At 39.3% G+C, this 25,554-nt stretch overlaps 1 protein-coding gene across 5 annotated transcripts in view; it reads left to right on the top strand.

Annotated features, from left to right (window-relative positions):
* cep76 (centrosomal protein 76) overlaps nt 1-25,554 on the top strand; it is a 53,386-nt gene that overhangs the window by 7,276 nt on the left and 20,556 nt on the right. For 2 of the 5 annotated variants that reach the window (XM_044034886.1, XM_044034888.1), the window contains exons 10-13: nt 274-433; nt 577-750; nt 1,264-1,481; nt 2,217-2,665. In XM_044034886.1, coding sequence (XP_043890821.1) covers nt 274-433; nt 577-750; nt 1,264-1,481; nt 2,217-2,355 — 691 coding nt within the window. In that variant the 3' untranslated portion in view covers nt 2,356-2,665. Of the gene's footprint in view, nt 1-273; nt 434-576; nt 751-1,263; nt 1,482-2,216; nt 2,666-9,770; nt 11,700-25,554 lie in introns of those variants that run through there. The other 3 variants (XM_044034890.1, XM_044034887.1, XM_044034889.1) reach the window with 2 other exon arrangements.

The raw sequence follows: 25,554 nt of genomic DNA, 5'->3' as shown, positions 1-25,554 counted from the left end.
TGAGTGTTTCACTGTCTGAACTATGTTTCCGTTTTTTGTCCAAGATTATTGACGTTTGTGCTGCAAAATCGTGAAAAGATGAATGATGTGTTTCTCCTGCCGTTTTAATCAGACCAACAGTTTTGTTTTGAAATGAGTGATATGCCAAGTTTAAACTGTGTGCCTTAACAGTGTCAGTAATGAATTTGTCCTGTTACTGTTTTCTACTTAATACTAGAAACAGTATGTGTTAGTTTGTAAGAAGACTGAGTTTGCCTCTTGTTCCGTGGTCAGATACCTCCATCGGGCCATAGACCCAGATGGTGCACCTTTGTCCCCCCAGCCCAAACCATCGTCCCCCTACCGCACTGTGGGCTGTGTCTTCAACCACCAGACCTTCCTCGCCAACTGCCAGCCATCTGATGCAGTGGAACTCTGTGTCTTTGAGTTCCAGGTAGGAGTGGTAGAGTGTCCTTTAAGGCTACACCCATTATCGCTGGGATCCATTATTCTGATTAGATCTTTTTTTTACATGCATACTGTTCATCCTTTAGATAGTGAGTGGAATGAATGTTTTCCCTCCTCTCTTCCATTCAGAATCAATCTCGGTGGAAGGCGATGAGTGAAGAGGCTCTGAAGTCTGTCTGTGCCCCGGGCTCCACCACCTCTCTGCCACCTCTTCCTCCACTCTGTGCTCCATCTCTGGAACCTGCTGCTTGCAGCAACCAGCTGGAGTTAGAAATGCGTTACCTGATTTCTGAGCACAGAAAGGTAAAAGAGCTGCTGGATATGGGCATCTGAAGCTTTTTAGATGATTTTTTAATTCGAGAGAGTCATCATCAGTCAAAATGTGATGTAATTTAAAAACATAGTTTATATTTTGTTCCACTAGGGGTCTCCCAATCTAAATGATAAGAGAAGACCTAGTTTGATTGCAGGGTTGACTCAACAAAATATAGAACTCAATTGTTTTTATATACAGTATTTTAATTCAGAAATGCTGTGCATTATATCTTAAAATGAAATTAGATTTAATCTCTGAATTGAATCATACAAACAACTATGGTTAAGTGTTTATTTACATTTTTGCTGATTCAAGTTACATGTAATTAAATGTAATACTTCATTTTAAATTGTATTTGACCATAAATTGAAGTAAATTGACTATTATTATAAAGATAAACATACTGATTGTTTGAATGGTGCCAGTTAAATTAGTTGTGCTGTGTCCTAACATGCATTGGAAGATTGAAGTGTGGGTCTCTGTGGTTCTCCCTCCTCCAGGACCTGGAGCTGGCAACAGTGTGGGACGACCACCTGTCCTACCTGCTGTCCTCCGCCTTATCGGCCTACGAGCTGGAGCGCTGTACCGGTGTGTCCTGTGGCAACGAGGAGTTCCAGGATGCACTGAGGAGGGCGCTGGCAGATGGACACACTTTCAAAGGCTTCCCCATACATTTCTTGCACCACAACGCCCGCAGAGCGTTTGCCACCTGCCTCAGGTAAGATACATTTCTGAATAGACAAACAAAATTTTTGCAGGTTTATGTATTCTAAGTAACTCCTGCATTTTTTTTATATCAATAATACAGCCATCTAACATATATATCACTATGTTTTTGTGTTGCACAATGTTTTACATCTTATTTGTGAGATGAAAGTGTGGGTTTGTTGCTTTCTGCCCATAAAACATAGAAAAACATGATCAACTAGCTTCATCATCCTTCACTGATTATGATAAATATCTAATTATTGAACATTCATCCTGTTCAAGTATCAATGTATCATTCTTACAATCTCTCCAAGTGAGCAACGTAAAGCAACAGATTATAAATATGACAGTATTTTACTGTCTGTGTGTAAAAGTCAAAATTAATGTTGGAAGTGCATTTAAAACAACCACTGTGACCAAAAAGAAACAGGCTTAAAATATAAAGAGATATAACAATAATAATAATAAAAAAACATACAGTACATGGAAAATACAAAAAGCAATAAAAAATGTTAAAATCATAAATGTAAGAGAATAAAAAATATTGCACAGCGGCAGCAAATGAAATCAAGGTCTTGGTGAATAACTCATAGCACTGAGGTGTTCATTCATTTTGGCTCCATGTTTGTTAGTGTGACTTTAAGAGCAAATACATCTCCCATGCTCATATTTGTTGTTATTGTTTTGTTTTGTAAAGGACCCTGCAGTTCCTCACATTTATTGTCTCTTGTCACTTTCTGTGCAGGTCTCCGTTTTGTCAGGAAATAGTTAGTTGCCGCGGTGACCATGTGAGGCTGGCGGTCCGTGTTCGGGTGTTCGTGTATCCAGAGAATGCGTGTGCCGTGTGGCTCATGTTGGCGTGTAAATATCGCTCTGTGCTCTGAGCCACAGACGTATGGTTTCTCCTCTTTATGTTGCACTCTGGCGTCAGACTGTTGTAAATATCTTCCTAAGGAAAGTGCTTTTTTGTTTACTATTGTCAGACTGTCGTAGAATATCAATGTCCATGATCCTCATTTAATAAGTGTCACTCAGTGATGAAGACATATACACGGATGTTTGTGGCTGTTAGGTCAACTCTGGTGCGTTGGCATTATTTTGTAGTCGGGTAGACTGATCATTATGTATAGACCTTTACACACACAATTGTATTAATATATCTATTTTCTTGTAAATAAATTGAACGTTTTGTCATATTGTGTATACGTTTTTCCAGTAGAACACATTTCCTATTGTAATTGTATTGTTTCTCTTTAAAAACATATCAAATTTTACAGCAGTCTAACATCGGAATATAGTTTGTAGTCGGGCGGTAACAATGAATCGGTTATCTATCAATCACAACTCAAATTGTCAAATATTTTGGTGTTAGTAATAATAAAACGTAAATCTATTAGTATAATAGTCAGTTAGTAGCATTTGAGGACATTGTCTTTTTGAGGTTTTCTGCCTTTTATGGATAAAACGAGTCATTGATTAGTTTCAGATGAACAGCTCGTTATCAGGCTTCTGCAGAGCTTGATAACGAGCTAACCGTTTGAATCAGGTGTGTTGGAGCAGGGCACGAGGACCAGGGTTGTGAAACTAATCAACCAGTGAAAGCAAAGTTGTAGCAGAACAACAATTTATACGTTATAGTTTTATAAATTAGTTTGTCATGGTGGTTTTAATTATCCAGTCATGAACACTGAATATACATATATTTGTAATACATTTACACGGCACTAGATGGCGCTTTAAGACCGATGTTGGCTCACTGGATGGCAGCTGTAGCTCTGAGTTCCATCATGATTTGGTCGTGATACAGTACACATCTATGTTTCTAACTGTAAACTGCAGCTTGACACACACATAGTATAATGCATAACATCACTTCACCGCCCCAGTGCATTCAATAGCAACGCATAGTATAAATAAGGAATATTTGTTCAAAGAAAAATTCAATGTAGGGAGAAGTTAAAAAAAAAGGGAAAGGAAAATATTAAATTTCACTCATGTTGCAGAATCCTTAAGATATTTGTCACTTCTGAAATTGAGGAGAAACCACAGTAAGCCTATTATTCTAGCTCGAGAGCCTCTAAAATCCCACAGGCGAACATTTACTTCTAATTTGAGGCTGACTGATTGTGAAATTGCAGAGAAGGCGAACTGACAGCTGCCTGGTTGAGTGAGTTATTGTGCGGCTAGTCAGCTCAGAAAGTTTTGCCCTGATTGAAGTGCTGTATTAATTGACACGCAGAGGGTAGTTTTGTTTTATGGCGTGTTTTCCTCTGCTTCTTTTTCCCTGCCTCTCCCCCGCTCTGCTTCCTCCTTATTGCTCAGAGCTGTTTGGAGTTGTGTTGGGGGGGAGATGACACATCAGCCCAAACTTTGCAGCCTGTGAGGACGGCCAATTAATTAGATTTTTCCAGGAGCTAATTTGCAATTCTGCCTTTGCCCCAGAGTTGTTGAATGTGAAGATCAGGAGGGAGGCTGAAAGAGTGAAATATAGAGAGCTAATGAATTATTCCTCCTTTTTTCCTGAATGTCACACACACACACACACACATGCACACCTTAGTTCCACTCATTACTGTATACGACAGAAAAATGTAGAGCAAAGGATGTGTTTGATGCTGGGAACTCAGGTATGTTTTCAGTCCATATTAAACAGCAGTGCTCAGGTGTAATTGACTAATAGGCCCCATGGGACTGAGATACTTCATAAAACAGGAAGTGAGGATTAGGGGATTGCTGGCTTCTAACAAAGCTGAGTGTAAAACCTTCGCTTACACTTCACAACTATCTCAACACAGCAGCTTACATGTAGTGTCTGCATTCAGGTGAGACTTTCAAATTAAACATTTTGGTATAGACTTGAGTTGGCGCTGCGTTTGTATGCATATCACCTTTGATACGGTGTCATCCAAACGTGTAAAGTGAACGTATTGATTATCAGTTTCACAATGTACCATATTCATGGCTTTGCAGCTTGTAAGAATGATAGGAAGTGTTAAAGTGGATATAGATAGAACGCACTCGCAGGTGCAGGTACTGTTTGAGTTCAGTTTGAATAATTTTTTTCACACATGAAATCATCCTCTTCCAAGGCACGAGCTGCTAAGGAGTGTCTTCCATCCATAGACAACACGCGCGCACTTCACAAGTATTGTCAATAACTGTAACAACGGTGTTGGTTGGGGAGGAATATATTGTGGCTCACAGCCGTGCTTCACACATTACTGTGGCAAGTTTGTTTATTGTGCCTCGCAGTCAAATATAATTCACTGAGAATCAACCAACGGAAAACCCAAAAAAGGGCGTTCGCTGTAAAATGTTAAAATGGCTTTTTGAGGGTTAAAATTATTGTGTCAGTGAGTGTCCTCACTATGAATACTGCACAAACGTGTGTGTGTGTGTGTCCAGGTATTACTAATGTTGTGGGGACCTAAACCTGTTTACACAGTCACATTATGGGGACTTGTCTTCCTTGTGGGGACAAAAAGCAAGTCCCCATAACGTAAATTACTACATTTTAAGGTGAAGGTATGTTTTAAGGTTAGGCTGAGATTGAGATTAGGGTTAGGGTTAGGATTAGGATTAGGCCAGTAGTAGTAGTGTTTTTTTGATAATAATACAAAAAAGTTTCTTAAACAATTTCTCCAACTTCATGGTTCAAACCCCAGGTTTCTGGATTGTAGCCACACCCCAGCATCAGATTAATCCTCCTACAGCAGGTGTGATCTCAGGGAGGATATGATGCATATCGGCTGAACAACAAAGAAATAGTATATGTATGCATTTACATACATTTGCTTGCTTGTTATTTATTAGGCTGCTAATATTCTTGTTCCCTGGTCGTCGTCCTCCAGGCCAAAAACGTGTCTCTGTACACACTGAGCACAGGTGTGGCTGAGCTTCGCTGTTTCATTGCGGTCGCAGTAATAACAAGTGTAAGTTCTCAAGCCGGTATGATTGTAGAACCAGCTCATTATGTTGTTGTCAGCAGATGAACCTCATCCAGTGTATAGGCCTTGGGTTCTGTTCGAGTTTGTCAAGTAAATGAGAAGACTAATGGCACATCTCCTTATCAGTGGTGTTTCTCAGTTGCGGTAATACATCTACTGACAGACACCAATGTATCAGCTAATTACTGTGTTTCAGCCATATAAAAAAAAAACTCTTGTGTGTGTGCGTGCGCGCGTGTGTGTGTGTGTGCGTGCGCGCGTGTGTGCATGTCAGCGTGTGTGTGCGTCAAACACATATACATGACAGAGGGGGCTGATACTGATGACGAGAAAACTGTACCTCTTATTGCACATAATGGGGGCTGTTATGGACATCTTCTAACCAGAAGGTTTTCTAATTCTCGTGCTGTCGATCCTTGAGCAAGAGGCTGAAGGCTGATTGCAAATGGCATGTAATAGAAAATTCACTAAATGTGCCTGTAAGTCAGTCTGAATGGGAACAATCTTGTGCAGCCATTCCCAATTTTAAGAATTAAGAGCTTCCCTCATGCCTGACCTTTTATATCCTAAAGAGTTATGAACCCTATATCAGTTCATATCAGAGAGTTATTTGGGTTTTGCACCAGCGCACTTTGCATTACCGTAATTACGCCACGGTTTGTGCTAACGGAAAAAAAGCCAACAAGCCAACAATTACGGCAAATCAGCGTCTTTGTTGCCAGAAAGGGAAAGCTGTTAAAAACACATAGTTTCCATTTTTTGGACATTGAGGCAAAAACTAAAAAATGTTTTATGTTAAATAAATGCTAAATAATTTACTCACAGGACATTTTCTGACAGACATTTTGAAACTTGGGCATTAATTACAAAACAGAAAATGTCATCTTTTAATGACTTCACACAGACCACCTGTAGAACCAACATGGCCTATCACTGGGCCACAGCCCACACTTTGAGAGTCACTTCTCTAATGTAATACTTTCAAGATGAGGGAAGTGCGTTATATATACAAGCAACAGTGTTGTGTTACAGTGACCATGTAATTACTCAGAAAAATGATTCGACAATATACACTTTTTCTGGAAACTCCCTCCTCACACAGTGTTATCTGTAATCCACACACAGTAAATGACTAGAAGCTAATTGTTAAAGTTGTCATTAAGGTGCACCTGTAGCTCTATATTACTTTAACGATTATATTTCTCATAATATCTTCCCGCTGCCCCGTTGCCCGGTCTCAGCACCTCTCTTTCTCTTGTCTCATTTCTATTTTTGAAATGTAAAAATTCCTGCAGGGGGTAAAAGAAGGAATGGGGGGGGAGAGATCCAGAGAGGAGCATTTGGGCACTGGAGTGAAATGTGTTGCATGGCCTGGAGCCTATCGGGTAATAAAGTCATTAATTCAGCTGATTAAGTTGGCCTTTGGGTTAAAGAAAAATCATATCCATCTCCCTTTGAGATGTGACTGGGGAAGCACAGAGGAGGGAGAAGCCAGCTAATTAGTGCTGAAAAACAGGAGGGGGGCTAGAGTGGGAAATGGAGGGAAAGACGGAAAGAGAAAGAAACTGTTTGCGTGCGTGTGTATGTGTGTAATCGGGAGAAGGAGAAAGACACAGAGGGAGTGCAGATAGGTGTTCCGACTGAACTACTAATGAGGCATGTTTGGGGTGAGGGAGTGACAAGCTCATCAAAACACTCGCTTGCCAGGCGAGTCCGTTTGTCTCAAAGACTTTTCCCAACTACCTTTGAGCCTGACGCTGCCACTTAATGATGTAAAACAAGAGAGAGAGGGAGAAGTTGGGGTGAAATGTCAGTTTGCTTGCAGTTTAATGAGCTTGTTGTTGCTGGATGCAGGAGAAGAAAGGAAGACGAGCAACAGGAGAGCAACGATGTTCAAGAGTGTACTATTCGGTTATCAAAATTTAGTGCCGCCATGTTTTAGTTTTTGGATAGAAAAACAAAAAAAAAAACACTGACAGGAAACAGTAACTCTGTTTTATTTAAACATATCTATAAATAATAATACATTCAAAAATACCAAACAATAAAAATCTGTGCAACGTGATACTCCCTTATGGAATATAGAAATACAATATTTCCAAATCAGTACACCCCATTTTATGAAGGATAAATGTGTGTTTAAATATCGTAGCTAAGTGTGGCCATTTTTAATCGGTGGTGAAATATGTTAATTTTATAATTCAGAAAGGATGAATTGTCTCTCAGGGTCTTGCAGTGTGATGTCACAGGAGCCTTTTTCAATGTTAAAACATCTGCACCTGCAGTTTGTGGAGTGTAATAAAACACGGCACAGGTTTAGTTACTCCTGACCAACACGTCCATACTGGTACGACTGTCTTCCTATGATCGCCCCTTACTTTAACATGAAACTGTTGTTTGAAGTCATGCAGCATTTAACTCACTGATTGGTGTCTGCAGGTTATATTTCTGCATTTTGACACTTCTAATCATCTAATCCAGTGGTTCTCACACTTTTTTAAACTGAGTAGCACCTGAGAAAATATTCTGTTCTCGAGAAGTAACACTATTAACACCAATGTTTAAACACAGCGGTGTAAAGAGGCCAAGCTACGGACTTTTCACAGGAGGCAGATTTATTCCCAATAAGATAATTTGCTCTCTCCTCCTCCTCTTCCTCAGATATACGTAACACACTGGTATAGTTAGATTGAGATGGAGCGAGAGATAAGGTGATTGTCATTATTATTTTTTGTTATTTGCATCATTTCCTCAGCACCACTGCACTCACATACCCAGGTATATACAGTCGAACAGTTTTTCCACCACAGGAAGCTCACTGGTGGTACACGTGCCACAGTTTGAGAACCATGGATCTAATCTAAATATGTAGATATTGTCTGAGGGCATAAAGAGGTCACAGAGCAATAATTGGTTGTGAGAATGATTGCTATTATTTCTTTAGGCTGTAAAATTGACCCCTCTTATGAACAATGGCAAAGACAAGATAAAAAAATTGCAGAAAAGAGACAGCAGTATTTTGATATTATTACTGTGGGTTTTCTAAATGCAGAAGACCACAGTTTTTGACTCACTCTCTGATTAATCAGTGTAAAATCCCCGCGCTCATGTCCTGACCTTACACATGTGTTACCATGGCTTCCAAAAGACAGGCACAGACACTGCGTATGCAGATTGATAATTAGATTGCCTCCTGTACAGTACACAAACAGTTGATGGATTTAATAAATTAGCCTTTGAATGCTAAAACCACAGCTTGGTCCACACCGGCTTTCTCACTAATGAACATCACGAACCAGGCAAACATACCAGAGGTCACTTGAACCAAACCAAACAGGAAAGACATGAAAACACTGAAAATAAGAGTATATTTTAATGTCTTAAATGAAATTCCTGTCATTAGCCAAGATCCATTAGGCTCACTGCAGTCATATTGAACCAGTGAGTGTTTGTGTGTCTCTGTGTGTGTTATAGTCAGATTAGAAGAACACAACACAATGCTTGGTGTGGCTGTGTCTCTAATGGAGAAAATTCAAGCATTCCAGTTATTAGCAGCACATTTATTCTAGACTGTTTCACACAAAGCCTTGAGTATATGATGTTATTTCCCACAGTGTGCTGTTAACCTGTAATCTTTTTCTTTTTAATATTCTACACTGATAATTGCAAAGCCGTAATGATCTAAACAAAGGCGTCCAAAGAGACACCCCCCCCCGCCCCCACGTCCATTGGTCAAAACCAATGTCTGTAGCTGTAGCTGTCAACCAAGTTAAAACATTATCCTTCTCATTTAAGGTACAGCACCATATTCAGGTTACATTTCATCTAACCTGACATGGAAGGAAAGCAGTCAACCAAGAGATTTAAAAAGATCTGTTGTTACTACCCTCCCTCCCTCCCTTTGTCTCACCTGGTACAGTCCAGAATTCCAACAGCCGGTCAAGTCAAGAGAGCACAGACCAGACAAAATGATTAGAGATCAAATCAAATGAGAGGCCAAAGAAACACTGAATGAATGAAAAGATTAGAGTGAGTGTATTCATTAGATAAACTGCATAAATATAAAATAAATGTGTATGCCCAAAAGGCTGGCTTGAAATTAAACTTATGAATCAAATAAAGAGAGAAGTGTTGTACACAAAGTGATCATTATCTCCTGATGTGTTTCCTTGTGATTGACTCGGCTTACATGCTGTACTCCTAAAGGAACATTAGGCACATACGCAAATCAAACATTACGAACATTGCACATTGTCGTTCCGAGAAAAGGTGAAATCCAGTGTCATATTTAGAAAACGACTTCCACATTCCACATCACTGTTACTGCACTTCTCTCTCTCTTTTACATAAAGAGCCACTTCCAGTTTCTGCTCCCCTACTGGCTGAAAGGCAGCGCTTCAGGGAAGACATTGACAAAGAGGAGGCTGCCGACCCCTGCGTGACTTTAGTCCAGCGCTGGATTGTCTTCTATTGTGAGCACGGAGCAGCAGGGATGCAGGGCTGCACTGTGGGCTGCTGGCACACGCTAAAGCACTACATGCGATTCAAACATATCGACCTGCACGCCTGAAGGTGTGAGTGCAACTTAGTTTTGTTTCAGGGAATATCGGCTTTAACCTGGTTTCTTTTATTGCAAAGTGACACGGTGATGCGTTATATCCACTGAGGATCAGCATTTCTGGTCACCTCTCAGTGTCGTTTGCAGCTGTTGATGCAATGCAAACTCCAGATTTAATGTATAATCTATAGCATGAGGAACGAAAGGGCTTCCAGGGGTTAGTATCCTGTGAACTGCCGGGGTACATCTGGTCCCATGGCAAACACAGAGGGAGTCCTTTGTCAGCGTCCACAAAGGCGGGGAAGGAAAGAGAGATGAAGAGGGACTCTGCTGGCCTTCTTTCTAAACCATTTTAAAAGACTCCCTCTCGCTTCTGGAGTCCATTAGAATAAGCAGAGTGTCTTCATAAGTTGCAAAGGGGGACAAACAAACACACTCAGCGGTGGCTGCAAAATAACCTTGGCCACAGTTATTGAAATTGTGGTCAATGGAAAGAAAGCCAGAGTGGTCAGAGGGGACAGTGGGGTGCGAAGCAGCAGAAGGGAACCAACGCGTCGGAGAAAGAGGAATAAATGGAGCAAGGGGGGGAAGGAAATGAAAGAGGTCAAGGAGAGATGACAGAATGAAATCGAAGATTTTATGACAAAAGCAAGATAGCATTATGATCTGAAATATTTTGGCAAGACAAAGGAGGGGGAGGACAGATCGAGAGACGCCACAAAACAGTAAATCAAAGAGATTCCTAATGTCTTTTTTCAATCAACGTTGTTGACAGGAAGCAATTATATCTAGTGCAAAGTAAAATGACACACATTTGGCTGGACTGACATGAGCTATGTGAAACAGGAAAATGTGTTTTTATTCTGATTTTCAAGCCTTCACAAATTATTACAAGATGGTTAGGGCAAATATTTAGATTTTAATTAACAAATGAAGGCGTTCTAAAGTAAACAGTACCTGCCAGTTTCACACACCGGGCATCGCTGCTTGATGTCGCCTCATGGTGGCGCTGCTCAAATGAATGAGGGAAACTTGGGTGGAAGTCACCTGGCCGAAGAAGAGGGAGTTAGAGGAACAGCGGAATAATGGCAGATATACAGATATCATGATGTATTGTCATATAAGATTAACACAGAATGGTTGTATCGTGATATTATTAGTATCGTGGACCATGTGTCGCGTATCGTATGGTGATGTACCCTATGATTAAAATGTTGAAGTAGTTCAATTAAAATCGTGGGGGCTGTGAATTGGCTTCAAGCTCTTGCTAGAACACAGTGTTCTGAAATGAGTACAAAGGGATCTGACATGCTCCGGGAGTCTATCTACGTTCATATACTGTACCACAAAATTCTATATGGACAAAAGGAGGCGGGGGGTGTATTGTGTTGGTGTAGAATCTCAACAAAAAGTGGTGGCACTGGACTGCTAACAGGTGCCAGAGCTTTGCCAGTCACAACTAAAGGTCAGACCAGCAGGAATAGAAAGAAAACCCCTCTGTGACCCTGTTTACTGGGAGACACACACACACATAGAGAGAGAGAGAGAGAAAGAGATGGTACAGGCACAGAAGATCAATAGATGCCTTAACAGAAGTTTCAATTGGCCTTGGCATCAGGAGAACATCAGTGTATCTGGACCTTTCAGTGCAGGCCCTTAAAGGATTGGCTGTAGAATAAAGGAACAGATGGAGAAAGAGAGAGGTGGAATAGATTGAAAGAGAAGAAGAATGAGCACAGGGGGGAAAAAAGAAAATCTATAAAAGAAAGAAATTTGAAAAGTGCTCCGTATGATTCACCTTCTTTTTTTTTTCGCTTACTCACTTGGCCTGGCAGAGAGTTGGTTTTCCGTGCCTGGTCTTATTCCCCCGTTCTCTCTCCCTTTAAGAGTTTACCACAGCAACTAGCAATTTTATATTTTCAGGGGAATGTTAATGCCATTTCAAAAGAAGAATTAATTAACAGCCAGCTTTAACATTTTTACACCAATTTGACACAGCTTCGGTGGCAGTAATTGCTTCAGGGTTACATGAGAAATGTTCAAAGCATAGTATCTTGTCATATAATTAAAAAAAACAAAAAAACAACATACATCTATTTTGGTATTCAAACAACTTTTTACGCTAGATGTTTGTTCTTTGTGTTTATTTATGTGTCAGTGCAAAAGGACTTACCTCTGACCACAGTACACATACACAGAAAAAGAAAGGATTCTTTAGGCTGCATCTGCTCAAATAAATGACATACGTATTATTAGATCACAACAGAAGAATTCACTCCAACCATGTTCCTTTGGTGACATTCAAACAGATGCAGTAAATGGGATCACTACCTGGGCCAGTTCTCGTGCATAATTATGACTTAATTGAACCACACAACTATGTAATTACATCCACAGTGTAAAAGAAACACAACACTGGAAATAGAATGTTTTTAAAGCAAAGGTTCTGTGGCAGGAATACAGGTTTAAAAGGCTTATTGCGTGGAGTGTATGTACAGAGAAGATACAAGGATAATGGAGACGGAGTAAAATACAGCTTGATTTAATATTGAATGGAACAGTTTGAGAGTTAGACAAAACAAGTTTGACTTACTGTATGTTCACTGTAAAGCTGTCTCATCCTTCACTGTCTTTTTATACCACTCTGGATCAGTACGGCTGACTATATCGCCACAGATTATATGAATCCATTATTTACTAACTTACAAGGTCGTGATTCAGTTATATTATTTTGAGTTGAATTTCACTTTCCATACCAATTTTGCTTTGTTATGAAAGAGATTTTCATTAATTGAACCATAAAAAAAAAACATTCAAGCTTAAAATATACAGCCTAGATGTGCATTACCAAGTTAACATTTACCAGCAGAGGGCACTGCGAGTGCTGCTTAGCCTGCATCCATACCCTCTTTGCTCATCAGAAGAAGAAGACAGCAGCGATGTTCTGCTGTTTGGCAGCGACAGTGTAGGTGTCATTATATTAAAATATCAATTTAATGATTTTGTGACTCAATATCAGATCTTTAAAATTAAGATGGATATCAACTAACTCTAAACTAAATGGTAAAATATACGAGTAGATTTTCCAACGTGGTAAACTTTTCTCTGAGGGTAGACAGATGAGGCTGTGAATGAAAATGAAACATCTTTATATGTGTGAATTTTAAATGGATCAGTGGATCTCTTTGATACATACACCAGAATTACAATAATAATCACCCATCATCTAATTTTGCATCGAAACATGAGACTAAATATCTGTGTGATATTTAAAAGTCACATTTTTTAACAAGATAATGTGATTTCTTATCCTTTGTTGTTTTGTTTTGTTTGAATACGAAACCTGTATCTTTTAGTTCATCATCTTTCCCTCTCTTGTTCCCATTGTGCAGATACAAATTGACAGCAGTTAATAAGACTTGTCTTTTTTTCCTGATCATCCCAGAAGAATCCAATTACAGCAGTATTTGAAGATCAGGGAGATTAAAGTGTATCTAAGAGAAAACAATCAGAGCCTATCTGATTTCTGGCTTTAGCAGGAGACACATCACTGTAATGAAGTCTTATTTCTCCTCTTTCTGCTACAATCTCTCCTCCTTCCACCTCCTTACATCCATCTCTGCTCCGCTTTTTTTTTGTCTTATTTAATTTCTCTTTCTTTTTCCAGTTTTATATTTTATGTCTCCTGTTTTTTCTCGTCTCCTTGTTTCGTTCTCTCTCACGTCCTTTCCACCTCTCTCCTCAGCTCCTTTCTATAATACTCTATAATACACCGCTCTTCTTTCCCCCTTCATCATGCTTACTACACAATTTTAACACTGTGGGGTTTACCACATTAGGCCTGAAGGTGGTGCATGTACACAAAGAGCCGAGTGCAGCAGAGCGAGTGTTCATCAGAAATAAAAAATACCACATAAGACCCGGTGGGTGGCGATGACCTTTGGAAAGTGCTGTTTTCTTTTTTTCTTTTTTTTGCCTTGCTTGCTCACTCTTTTGTAAAATACTCAGCCACCCGTCTCACCCCGGCCCTTCTTCCGCCCCTGGGCAATGTGGCTCTGCGACTGCAACTGCACTGAGAGCGTGTAGATCCCTACTCTGAGTAAATAATTTATCACTGACTGAAAAGGGGTACAAGGGGGTGGGGGGAGCACAATGTGCAGAGAATGAGGATGGTGGACTACAAATCATATATATTATATGAGCGTATAAAAATTTATGGGAATACCGGAGACGGTAATGTGTGATAAACTTCATTAAAGTCTAAATAATCCCAGCGCAGGATTTGAAGTCTCCATGTGAATATTAAAATGTCGGCATTCTTGAAAATAAACAACAGGAAATAAAACCCCATATTGTTTCTCTGTACCTAAACTCACAGTTTATCTAAATGCTAAAAGTCAAACGTTTCCCATCAAAGATGCAGCAGCAGCAGCAGCAGCAGCAGTTTGAGGTACACATCATGTCACTCCTGACTATCACATCAGTCCTGACTGCTGGTCCATAAACAGTGAACAGATGAATGCATTATTGGCACCATTATGTTGAAATGTCAGCGTGTCTCAGCGCTGTACAAAGGGAAACGTCGCAGCACGTCCTGTCAGCTTTCCTGCAGGTAATGAATTGTATCTACAGTTCAGATTGTCATCCTAATGGCAAGAAATATAGACCGGGCCATGAATTCTCCATTGATGTTATTGTTTATCTGCATCTCTGTGTCACTCGCTCTGTGTGACTGTGTAATGTGATGTATGGAAGCCAAAGAGCACGGTGATAGTTTTGGAGTAAATGTCAGATACTTCTCGAGCTGCAACAAGCACAAACTGATTTATCGCTGCGGGAATGGCATCAGTCACTCAACACCGTGGACGCTTTCATGAACCAAATCTGGTGGTTTGGTTTGGAATATGAAGAGGCAGAACACGACTATTTCAAGGCAAACAACAGAGACTATAACCAACTGTGTTTTTGTATGCATTCATATGGTCAGGAAACAACAACATGACAGACAGAGTATTTAATCTGGCTGGAGAAAAACATGTTAAAGACATAAATAGACATGAAATTAAATAGAAGAAACAACAATACAATACAAATTCAAATTGTTTTGTCGTTTAAATGTATATTAAATCTTAAAAATAATGTCTCCACATTGTCCAAATCTCTAATTGCAGTTTCTCAGAGTCCAAGTAAATATATTCAAACATGTTTTTTGAAGAAAAGACGAAAATCAGAAGGAATTCAGTTCAATCAATTCAAACAATTTAGTAACTGGCTCATTTTCTTATGTCTGAAAAACATAGAGCTGGTACTTTTAACTTTCTGCTTTAAATAATAAAACAGTTCTACATAATTTAGAGCATAAAACATTCAACAAATGATTTCTTTATTTTGTTATTATGGAACAGTATTACCTCTTCTGATAATTGAACTATTCCCTTGTATTTGTCAGATGTAATCATTAATCTACTTGTCCTTTTAATCCGGTTCATCATAACACTGTTAAATCTGCAATCTGTTTTCTTTTTCCTAACCTCACTGACCTCAGTGATTGATTGTAATATTGATGCTTGTTTCCTCCTCTGCTGATCAATGTGTCGTAATGTTGAACAGTGCTAAAGGTCAGGGGTGGAGACTAGTTGTCAATTAAAACACGCGGAGATGAAAAACATGACTGAATGTTCTCTTCTCTTCTCACATCTGTGAATGAAAGTGCAGCACTGAGAGGAATAGAAATACATATGCACACTCACAATAGTGACAGTTACCCAAAATATTTCACGCAGCTTTATCAGAGACGGAATTTTGTATACTTTAATATCCTCAGACTCTGAATGCAGTCCTGACTGCACAAGAAAACATATTGTGCAATGCCGAGCTTTATCCCTGGGTAGTTATCTTCCATTACTATGTAATGATATTCATGAGCTGGGCCCAGCATACAGCCGTGTGAGTGCCATATGTGTTTCATGCTATAGATCCAGCCATCGCCTCCTAAGGGGTGTTTTTCGGCTGAGGCCTAATGACCAAGGCCGCGCTAATCCCCCGGAGAAACACTCTGCTCTCTCCTTTGTAGGGCAAAATGCTCTGATGAGGCCTTTGAAGGAATGCCACACTGGTGTCTCACTGTACGTCGCCTCTGGCTTAACTTTAACACACACACGGCCTGCCCTGCAGACATACGTATAGTCAGAAATGCACATAAATAGGTGAATATGTTCACAGATAAACACATGCACACGCACAGTGGGGCCCTCACAGTAGGGGCCGAAGTAATAGGCACCCTGCCATCTGGAGACCCCGTCCAGGGGGCTGTAAACAATAGAGCGCGCTCAGTAACGGCAGATCAACAGCACAGTACACGAGCGCCTGTATGTGTGTATGTGTGTCTGTGTGGTTAATATAACAGGGGACACCATCAGATATTCTCCACCTAAACCAATGTTTTCTCACCCCCGCTGCATCCGCCCTGAGGCTGTGAGGTGCTGCTGCTCGTAATGGGATGATAGGCACATACACTCTGAATAATGTAAAAAACACATTTATTCAAAAGCTAAAAAGATCGAGGTGTGTGTGTGTGTGTGCTTGCTTTTAAGCATATGTGTTGAATTTGTGCTGAAGTTTAGCTGATTTCACCTTTTCTGTTGGTCGCTTTATTTTAAGTCTCTGTGTCCTTAAATTTTCCATTCACATTTCTGCCACAAAAGAAAGGGTTTAAACTGAACTAGCAATAATAAAGGCCTTTTCCGTCTTTGACCTCAGCTATTCATGGGATAATTTCCATTTGAATTATGTCTCTGGAATATTTTTGTAGAGATAGAAAATTGCAGCTCTTTTAATTACATCAGAGCCAGTCTGATTTATGCTCCGTATTGTAGATGTATTTTTGTATTATTTAACGAAAATGTAAAAAAAAAATGTAAAAGTAGGACCAATACTTCAGAAAGCCAAATGCAGACTTAATTCAACATGAATATTGTGTTATAAGGTTATGATTGCAGGTTTTGCAGAGTCCATATTATGCTGCATCTATGCTGTTTTTTTTAACTCAGAATCCTAAATGATGCACACGACGCGGTCACTCTTGTTTTCAGCCGTGCCTCAACACTGTGCCACATCTCCACACATCTCGCCGTCTCTTTTGTACTATTCAAATCACAGCAGCATCTTTTGGTGATTTCCTTCAAGGCGCCGAATACTAATAACCATTTATACTTTGTCCCTAGTTCCATATATGAAAAATAATTGTCATAACCACAGCCCAGCCCCCTCCCCCTGAGCCTTTTATGAAAATCAGATCCAGAGAGCGCCTAATTAGGCGTGATTCACGGTAAAGGAAGAGGAAAGAGGAGGAATGTGAATAAATTGAGAGCAGGAGGAGGAGGAGGAGAGAAAGGAGCGACAGACTGGTGATTAATGTGAAGGCTGTGATGCACGTCAGCGGGGAGACAAATGAAAGGATGAAAAGAGGGTTTCTTTTAAAAGGAAAAAGAGGACACACTGTTATAACATTTGAACCTATGAAATACAGTACAGGGTATATGTCCCATTATAGAGGTTGAATATTAAAGTCTGCATTTCATTTTCATTTCTAATATTTGACCACATTATTTGGGGGAATTGTTTTCATTTTTACAAAGATAGTGTTCAATAACTTTTTTGTTTTTCTGCCACTGAATTTTCACCAATTCAGGAGCTTAAAAATGTAAAATGAGCATATTATTATCCAAGAAATAGCATTTTTTTCTCATCTTGCAAATCAGAAAACGGTTCATACAGTGATCTGTACATATAACCTCCAATCAGTGCTCATTAGGTTGGATCTAATTTATTCATATCTGCTTTTACTCGCCTATAGAAACACCCAAAGCTAATTAAAGGGGATCAGTGTAACAAGGTACATCTGAGGACCAGCTGACCGTCTCTCAGTCTGCGCTATAACGCTGTGGACACGTCTCTAATAGGCCTTTCTAATGGACTACCTGGCTGTGTGTGTTGAGTCCTACTGACTCACCAAGTGAATTCTTAATGACTTGATTACTGTAGGTGTGTGAGTGTCCAATTTGTTTGATTTTTCAATATGGGGTTGGTCCATCATTGCCTTGTGCTGAATCAAAGGGAACGAAGCTGTGTGAGCAGACTGAACAGCTGAGTGTCTGTGTTGCCGCATGTTTTGCTGACTGGCCACACTCCTCTGATGTATGAATTGATGGACAGTGTTTATATATAATGGCTCTCTCCTTCTCTGTCTCATTCAGCACATTATGCAGCACAGAGTGTGGCGAGGTTGAAAGGAACTGTTTGCCTTTTGCACAGAAACACTTGAATTGCTCTCGGATGACAAATGGACGCTTCAAATGTGCTGATACCTGCTACAACACTAAATTACATCTTAACTGACTATAAAGATACCTGAAAGGCACAGTAGCCAGGGTTTTATCTGTGTGTTATTGGTGAATAACAGCATCAAATCAGGGCTCTCAAACTCAAATGACCTGGGGGCCACTGAGCATCTAGTCTTGTTAGTATTATTAACAGAAATAAAAAAAAAGAAAAAAGGTAAAAAGCAGCAATTGTGGTGGGCAATATAAACTCAAAATTATATCATGATGTTTCCATTATGATATAGAAATGTCAGTTTTTTGGATGATATTTCACAGAATTTCAAAATAAATTTGTTTTCAAATTCATTTGTGTTATATGGAACGATACATAGTTTACAATAAAATGTATGGTGTAAAATGAATCTTAATTTTTTGAAAAAAACAAACAAACACAAATAACTCTATCATGACACACAGGCCGTGAGTTGGAGACCTGTGATCTAAATGAAACACACCTCTGCACCCCCTCCAGGCTGTGTTCACAGTGTTTGCCTATCACGGGAGACTTCGACCAATCACAAGGCAGTTCACTACTCCGCATACAGGTCCCTTTAGTGGAAAGATTGCTTCTTCAGCATCGGCAGTAACTCCCTACGCTGCAAAGGAACATAAAAAGGAGAGAGAGTTTTAAGGATGGACAGAGTGTCTTAAGTCGTCTTTTGTGTTGGTATCATCGTATAAGCGTTAGTATTTTAACAACCTGTTCTAGCAGCAGTCCTGCCTACTGCAGCTTAACATCTGGCAAATTATTAAAAGGTTTTTGTGAAAGAAATGTATAAATTATGCAAAAAAAAATAATTTTTATGACCAACCTTACTTTGTAAAGCAACTTTAATGTAACTTTATATACATTGTAAAGGCAGTAAAGGGTTTATAACACACACTATACTATCATTTAGATAAGTCATAGTTGTAATTTGTAACTAAAACATTCTTCTCTCTGCTAAATTCTAAATTATACTTCTGAATTTTAAAGTGTTTATAAAGTGCTTATAAACACTAAATAGCAATACAGTTAAGACTGTAATTACGTGGCAGTTTGTGCTAGCAGAAAAATTCTGAAAACTGAGAAGTTGCAAGTAAAAGTGTGGTTATTGGAAATGGCGAATCAGCGTGTTTGTCACCCGAGAGGAGAGAGTTGGAAAAATGCGCATAGTTTCCGTTTTTTGGCCTGTTTTTGGACAATCTGTTTTATGCTGCTCGAATTTCAAATTTAACATGCAAAATCGGGTGTTAGTGTACAACTACAGTGTTTTTTTTTTGTTGTTTTAATTAAACGTTTTGTTTTTCTTCATTTTAAATTGTTAATACACTATTTTAACATGCAGTAAATTGTAAATAACTGTCAGATTTAAAAAAATTAACAGACATTTTTTAGGATTAGGTGTTAAAAGGTTAATATAAATCTTCTTTTTTTAGTCAGATTTTTCAGTTGTATGTGCTTTAGATTACATAAATGATTGCTTCTTTATCACGGCCTCTCAGGTCCTGATTTTGATTGCAGCTCTTTGCCAGTGATGACGCAGCAAAACACAATAACATTACATGTGTGCTGCTAAATGACATAAAGATTAAAGATTCAAGATTCCTTTATTGTCATTGTCAATAAAGCCTAATGTTTGATCCCTGTCTTCATACTCATACACTGAAACAAAAGCAGTGAACGTAACTCACTGCATGGCTTCCTCTTCATTTCGTGCAGCTCGCATTCACTCCTGCTCGTCCCGCATACCCACAATGCCTGTGTTCTCTCTCTCATCAGCGGCTGACTTTGGCTCCGTGCACTCGTTAGCAGTGCGGCTCCACCGCTGTCCGCTCCAGGGAGTGATAAGTGTTCCTTTTCTAGGTCACTGGTTATGCGACGCACTGAGCCACTGGGAGCCACTCGTTTTCCTATTCTCCCTGCTCAGGAGAAGAAGCCAGCCACATATCCAATTAATACGCCCTCCGCCAGCTACACCCATTCGCCATCAAATGTGGAGCAGTCATCTTGAATTCAGGCGTCTTCCCACACACTCTGTTCCCAGAGTCCCTGAAGATGCCAGGGAGAGAAGAGGGAAGATTGTTTCCTGATTGCCGGCAAGAGGAAAAAGGGGGAAGTTTTTTTGAAATATTTAAGAGTGCGGTGGTCTCACTGGAACGATGAGGTTTTGTTTTGTTTTATATTTGATGTTGGTAAACTTTGGAGGTACACAGGTCTTCCATTTAAATCACAGAGATGTCACAGTCAATCAGAATTCACCGTTACGCCGTGCACAACTTTCTCAGCGCGGTTACAGACGTGGGGGGGGGGGATGTTTACATGGCATCTGCTCATGAGGGAGAGGTTGAATTTATGCAGCAAGTTCCTGTTTAATTCATCACGATCAGGGATTTCTAACTTTAAAAAATAATCACATTAAACTGGGGCCTACACTGTGTTACAAGAACACAGAGCTACTCTAACCATGTTTCTGTAATAATGACTCATTAGGAATATAGGGCAACTTTACTGGCGCACATTAGGGTCTGTGAGGAGGTAATATTTAGATATAAGTCCTACGTTTGTTAGGCAGTTACTGAATTTGTGAAAAATAAAATACAATTAATACAGTTACAAGCAACTGTATACACTTACAAAGCAAAAAAAACTAAGTGTAAGAATATACTGAATGAAAGTTTAAGATAAAGTTTAGATTTAAAACAAGGGACAGTGTCACCTTGACCTTGACATTGTCCTTGAAGTGACCTGAGTTGCAGCCACATGTCGTACTACTTCATATTTGCACTCGTCAATTTTCAAAAAAGACACAATAACTGGACAACTGTGTCGACTGTAATTTAGTGCCAGAGGTGCTGGAAACAAACCGAGTCAGGAGAAGAAAGAACAACACCAAAGCTGCCCGTGATAATCTTACAGTGGTGACAATTCTTTGCTTCTTTCAATCAATGGTTTAGATCAGTGGTTCTTTTTATAACAAGTAGCACTTGAGAAAATATTGAGCTCTCAAAGTATCATTAAAATACAGCTGTGATATATTCCCAATAAGATCATTTGCTCTCTCGTCATCCTCCTCTTCCTCACATATACGTCACACACTGGCATAGTGGCATTAGATTAAGATGGAGCGACAGATAAGGTGATTCTAATTATTATTATATCATTTATTATGTATCTTTTTGTTATTTAGCTTCATTTTCTATGCACTCCGGTCAAAATTCCTCAGCTCCACTCATACCCACATATGCCCGGTATATGTAGTCGAACTGATTTGAGTACCACAGTTTGAGAACCATGGATTTACATCAGGGGTCTCAAAGTGGTGGCCCTCCAATTGATTTCATGTGGCCCTCCAAACAATATGAAGTTGTAACGAGTCATTTCTATATGTTTTTAATTTTAAATCAATAGATTAATTTTGCATCATAAATATGTTTTTTTTATGGTATATTAAATATTAAAACAACCACTTATATTTTGAAATGATCCAATCCAACTTTATTTGTAAAGCACTTACAAAACAAACACAGTGGACCAAAGTGCTGTACAGAATAATGGATAAAAATCAGAAAAGTGTACGTATGAAAAAGTTTTATAAAGTAAGGATAGTTCCAAACATTGTTTACAGCTGTAGCTGCTAACGTTTCACGCAGGTCTCACTGATATCAATAGCAGCTGAAGTCGATAAAAAGACACCGGTATTGCAGAGTCATTTGACTCGGGAGTGACTAACTAATTAAACACATTCCCACTGGACAATATCCTGTTTAAAGTCGTTCATTAATTCTATTGTACCTTTAAGTCATTTGCATGTTTTGTGTGAATCTGGAAAGAAAGGTATTGGCTGGAACAGTTATTTGATAAAGCCATTGGGCAGTGATGAAGATTTTGAAATGTTTCTGTAGTGTTATGGCGTCCCTGTGAAGGCCCTGAGAAAGTTGTGGAACAAGAATGTCGACAGCTCCGCCGTTTCATCGGGGAGTTCAGCCTCTATTCTCTGTTTACCTCGGCTAACTTTCAGGAACAGATGTGTCTGTCTCCTACGCGTACCATTTGGAGAAGACCACTTTTCTTTTCTTTCTTTTCTTTTTTTTAAATCACCTAATTGTTATTCATTTTAGAAACGCCTCAGATGTTTGCTCACCTTCAATTTGTTCAAGCGCCCAATAAGTCTCCTCAGCACTACAGTATGTGCTGTGTGTGAGAAAAACATTTCCTTTGAACTGTGGCTGCAGTGCGGCAGCTCAGGCAAAACCACCGTGTTTTGACTTGATGAGCAAGCCTCAATTTTGCAGCCACACCCCAGCGTTCATCTAATTGGACTGTCCCTTAGCACAGCTTTCCATTTGAGGATATTCTCTTCAATGCATACTCTATATACAGTAGCTGCTGTTTATTTAACGTTTTATATGGGAACCCCTCCTTTCAAGGCCAACGCATATTGTGACCCAATTCACAATAAATATCCTGACAAGAGCACAACTGTGTATAAAGTGAACCTATTTTATTGCCATTTCTCTCACCCCATGGTAAACTAGACATTTATGAAGAGATATGGGTATTATTTAAAACAGGTGCACATAAATAAAGAAACAACGGACAATTAGTTGCAATATAAAAGGAAATACAACACAATGTGAACATGAACATGTATGCAGGTTTTTGCACTGGTAAGTTGCACGGTTCCTGTCTTGTTTTGGGGCCATTAGCAATTTCCCTATTTACTGCGAGGAGACTAGCTAATTAAAACCCAATTCAACTAACAGGCTGTCTGGGACAATGCTAATGTTGGTGTCTGCTGATGCCTGCTTGCTATTTATGCTGCCGTACACTATAATCATTGACTGTTACCTCCCCGCTGCACATAATGATTCAAACACAGGGACCACTGCCCTGTAAGTACATGCAGTAATAGGGAGTCGATTGTCACCATATTCCATCGTGCTATTTGTGCTGCACTCCACCGTAATGACTGAGTTACCTGGTGCTATTCTAAGTATGACAGGAACAAAGGAGCAAGTCAGGTGACCTCGTCGTGAATGGAGTCCGTGTTAAATGGAGATTGGGATAGGCTGACAAAACTCACGGGAGACAGCTGTTTTTTTTCCCCCTCAACCTTAACCACATCATTATTGTAACCATGACGACAAAGGTCTGCTAACCTTAAAGGCCGACATGTACACGGAGGAGGTGTCGGCTTCCTATTCACTTTGAATGGAGCGGCGTCAAGTGTTTGCTGAACTGCACTGTGGGTCTGCAGCTTTGCTCTGCTCACATTGTGTGCATGAGAAGTTGAGAAATGTCACATTTTCATCAGACAATCAAAACACGTTGTATAAATACACCAGCAGACGCTAATCCAATCAAATCATCTTTATGTGTTGAGCTCAAAAACTGCACGGCACGAGCCGAACTCTAATAATGGCGGAATCAGCATAAGCACAATTAGCAAAATTAGCTGCCCTTTGCTGTGTCGCTAGCAGCGGTGGTTGCTGGTCTTTGAAACAGGCGGAAGCTGTTTTCCCCGTCAACATCCGACAAAATATGTATATAAGTATCCAACGTTTATATCTGGCAAACGTTGGATACTTATAATTATTTGTGTCGTTCCAGACGGACAGTGACTCCAGGCCAAGTGGCTACTTCCGGTCCATTGAGCTGTCGCTCCCAAACTCAGTAGCCAATCAGCAGACAGCTTCCTGAGGCCCCACCCATGATCAGAATTGCAAACAAAAAACCACGGTGCAAAGAACAAAATTCTAATCATTGCAAACAAAAAGTGTATTTTCAAACAAATAAAAAAAAAATATGAATGATTAAATCGATATTTTATTTGCAATATATATAAAATATTTTATTTTATTTCGATTGTGTGGTTCATTTTTGTTTGCTCAATTCATAAAGTGACAAAAATCTAATTCCATACTCTGCTAACCACGACAATGCTCGCTCCCTCTGGCAACAGGTGTCAGGCTAATAAGTCAAGACCTAAACAAACCATCAGAATTCTACAACGTCACGTGACGTATAATTGTGTTATTGTTGTGATGAATCTTTCACACTGGTGATCCTATGGTCCATAAATAAGGATTGGACTTTAATGTCCATATCTCAGTCATGTTATGCCTCCAAAGTGTTCAAATCTGCAAATGAAATGTTGCAGTGAAGCTAAAGAAATGTTTTATTACAAAAAAGCAAGTGCATTACTAAATTACCATAATGTAATCAAATCCCTCACTGTGGCGATTCCCAACCTGAGGGTGAAATTTAGTGTTTCGCAGGATAATTTTAATTAATAGGATTTCTTTTTAAGCCTTAGCCTTGTCTTTGGATATTGCATATTTGTTTTTGTGCCATTGCAACTTATACAAGTGAGTACACACAGTTTCACATTTAAAAAGAATAATATAATTTGCATATTAAGAGTTTATGTTCTGATTGTCCGGTGAGACAAACGGAATCTATTAAATTGAAACAAAGTGTTTACCTAAGTGACTCAACTGTTTCATGAAAAACATATTTATTGTTTCAGGAAGGCTATGATTTGATTGTGTTTAAGTTCATTAAGCTCAATGTGTTTGTGTCCACGTGTGAGAATAATGTCTTAATGCCTGAAGCCAGGATTTTAGAAATACTGAGGTAAAATAGGTTTGTAAAAGAACTTGAAATTTGTACTTTGGTGAAATTATGGCAGATAAAAACTGTATCTTGTACTTGTTTATTCATCGCATTGGCCTAGAAGTTGACAGCAAAGAACATTATGTGTTTTAAAATACTGGAATCAACATAAAAAAGAGAGAAATAACAATTTCTTATAGGTTTATTCTGTGTCATATTTATGGGAAACAATTACTTAAATGGATATGAGATATATCTCCCATTAATCCCAGGGAATGAGAGACATATTTCTGAACTTGTTATAATTTGCAAGACAACTGTGAACATCTAACATATGGTCTCTCACTAATTTCCTTAGGGGAATATTTGAAGTAGCATCTCCACACAATCAAGCTGAATTATCGCTATATGCGTCTCGGCAAATTGAAAAATCCTACATGAAAATACACGAGTGCAACTGTGAGAGGAATGGATAATTTGTTTGGAAAGTCAGGTATTGTTTTCTGGCATCTCCTTGTTATCGCGGCTCAGCCTCCAGAGGCTGTGAGAGGAAGTGCACAGAGCCCTCGCTGCTTTGTTAATTAAAGCTGTCAATCACA

Source organism: Solea senegalensis, linkage group LG9, assembly GCF_019176455.1.
Source record: "Solea senegalensis isolate Sse05_10M linkage group LG9, IFAPA_SoseM_1, whole genome shotgun sequence".
NCBI lineage: Eukaryota > Metazoa > Chordata > Actinopteri > Pleuronectiformes > Soleidae > Solea > Solea senegalensis.
This window is presented reverse-complemented; position numbering and strand designations above follow the sequence as displayed.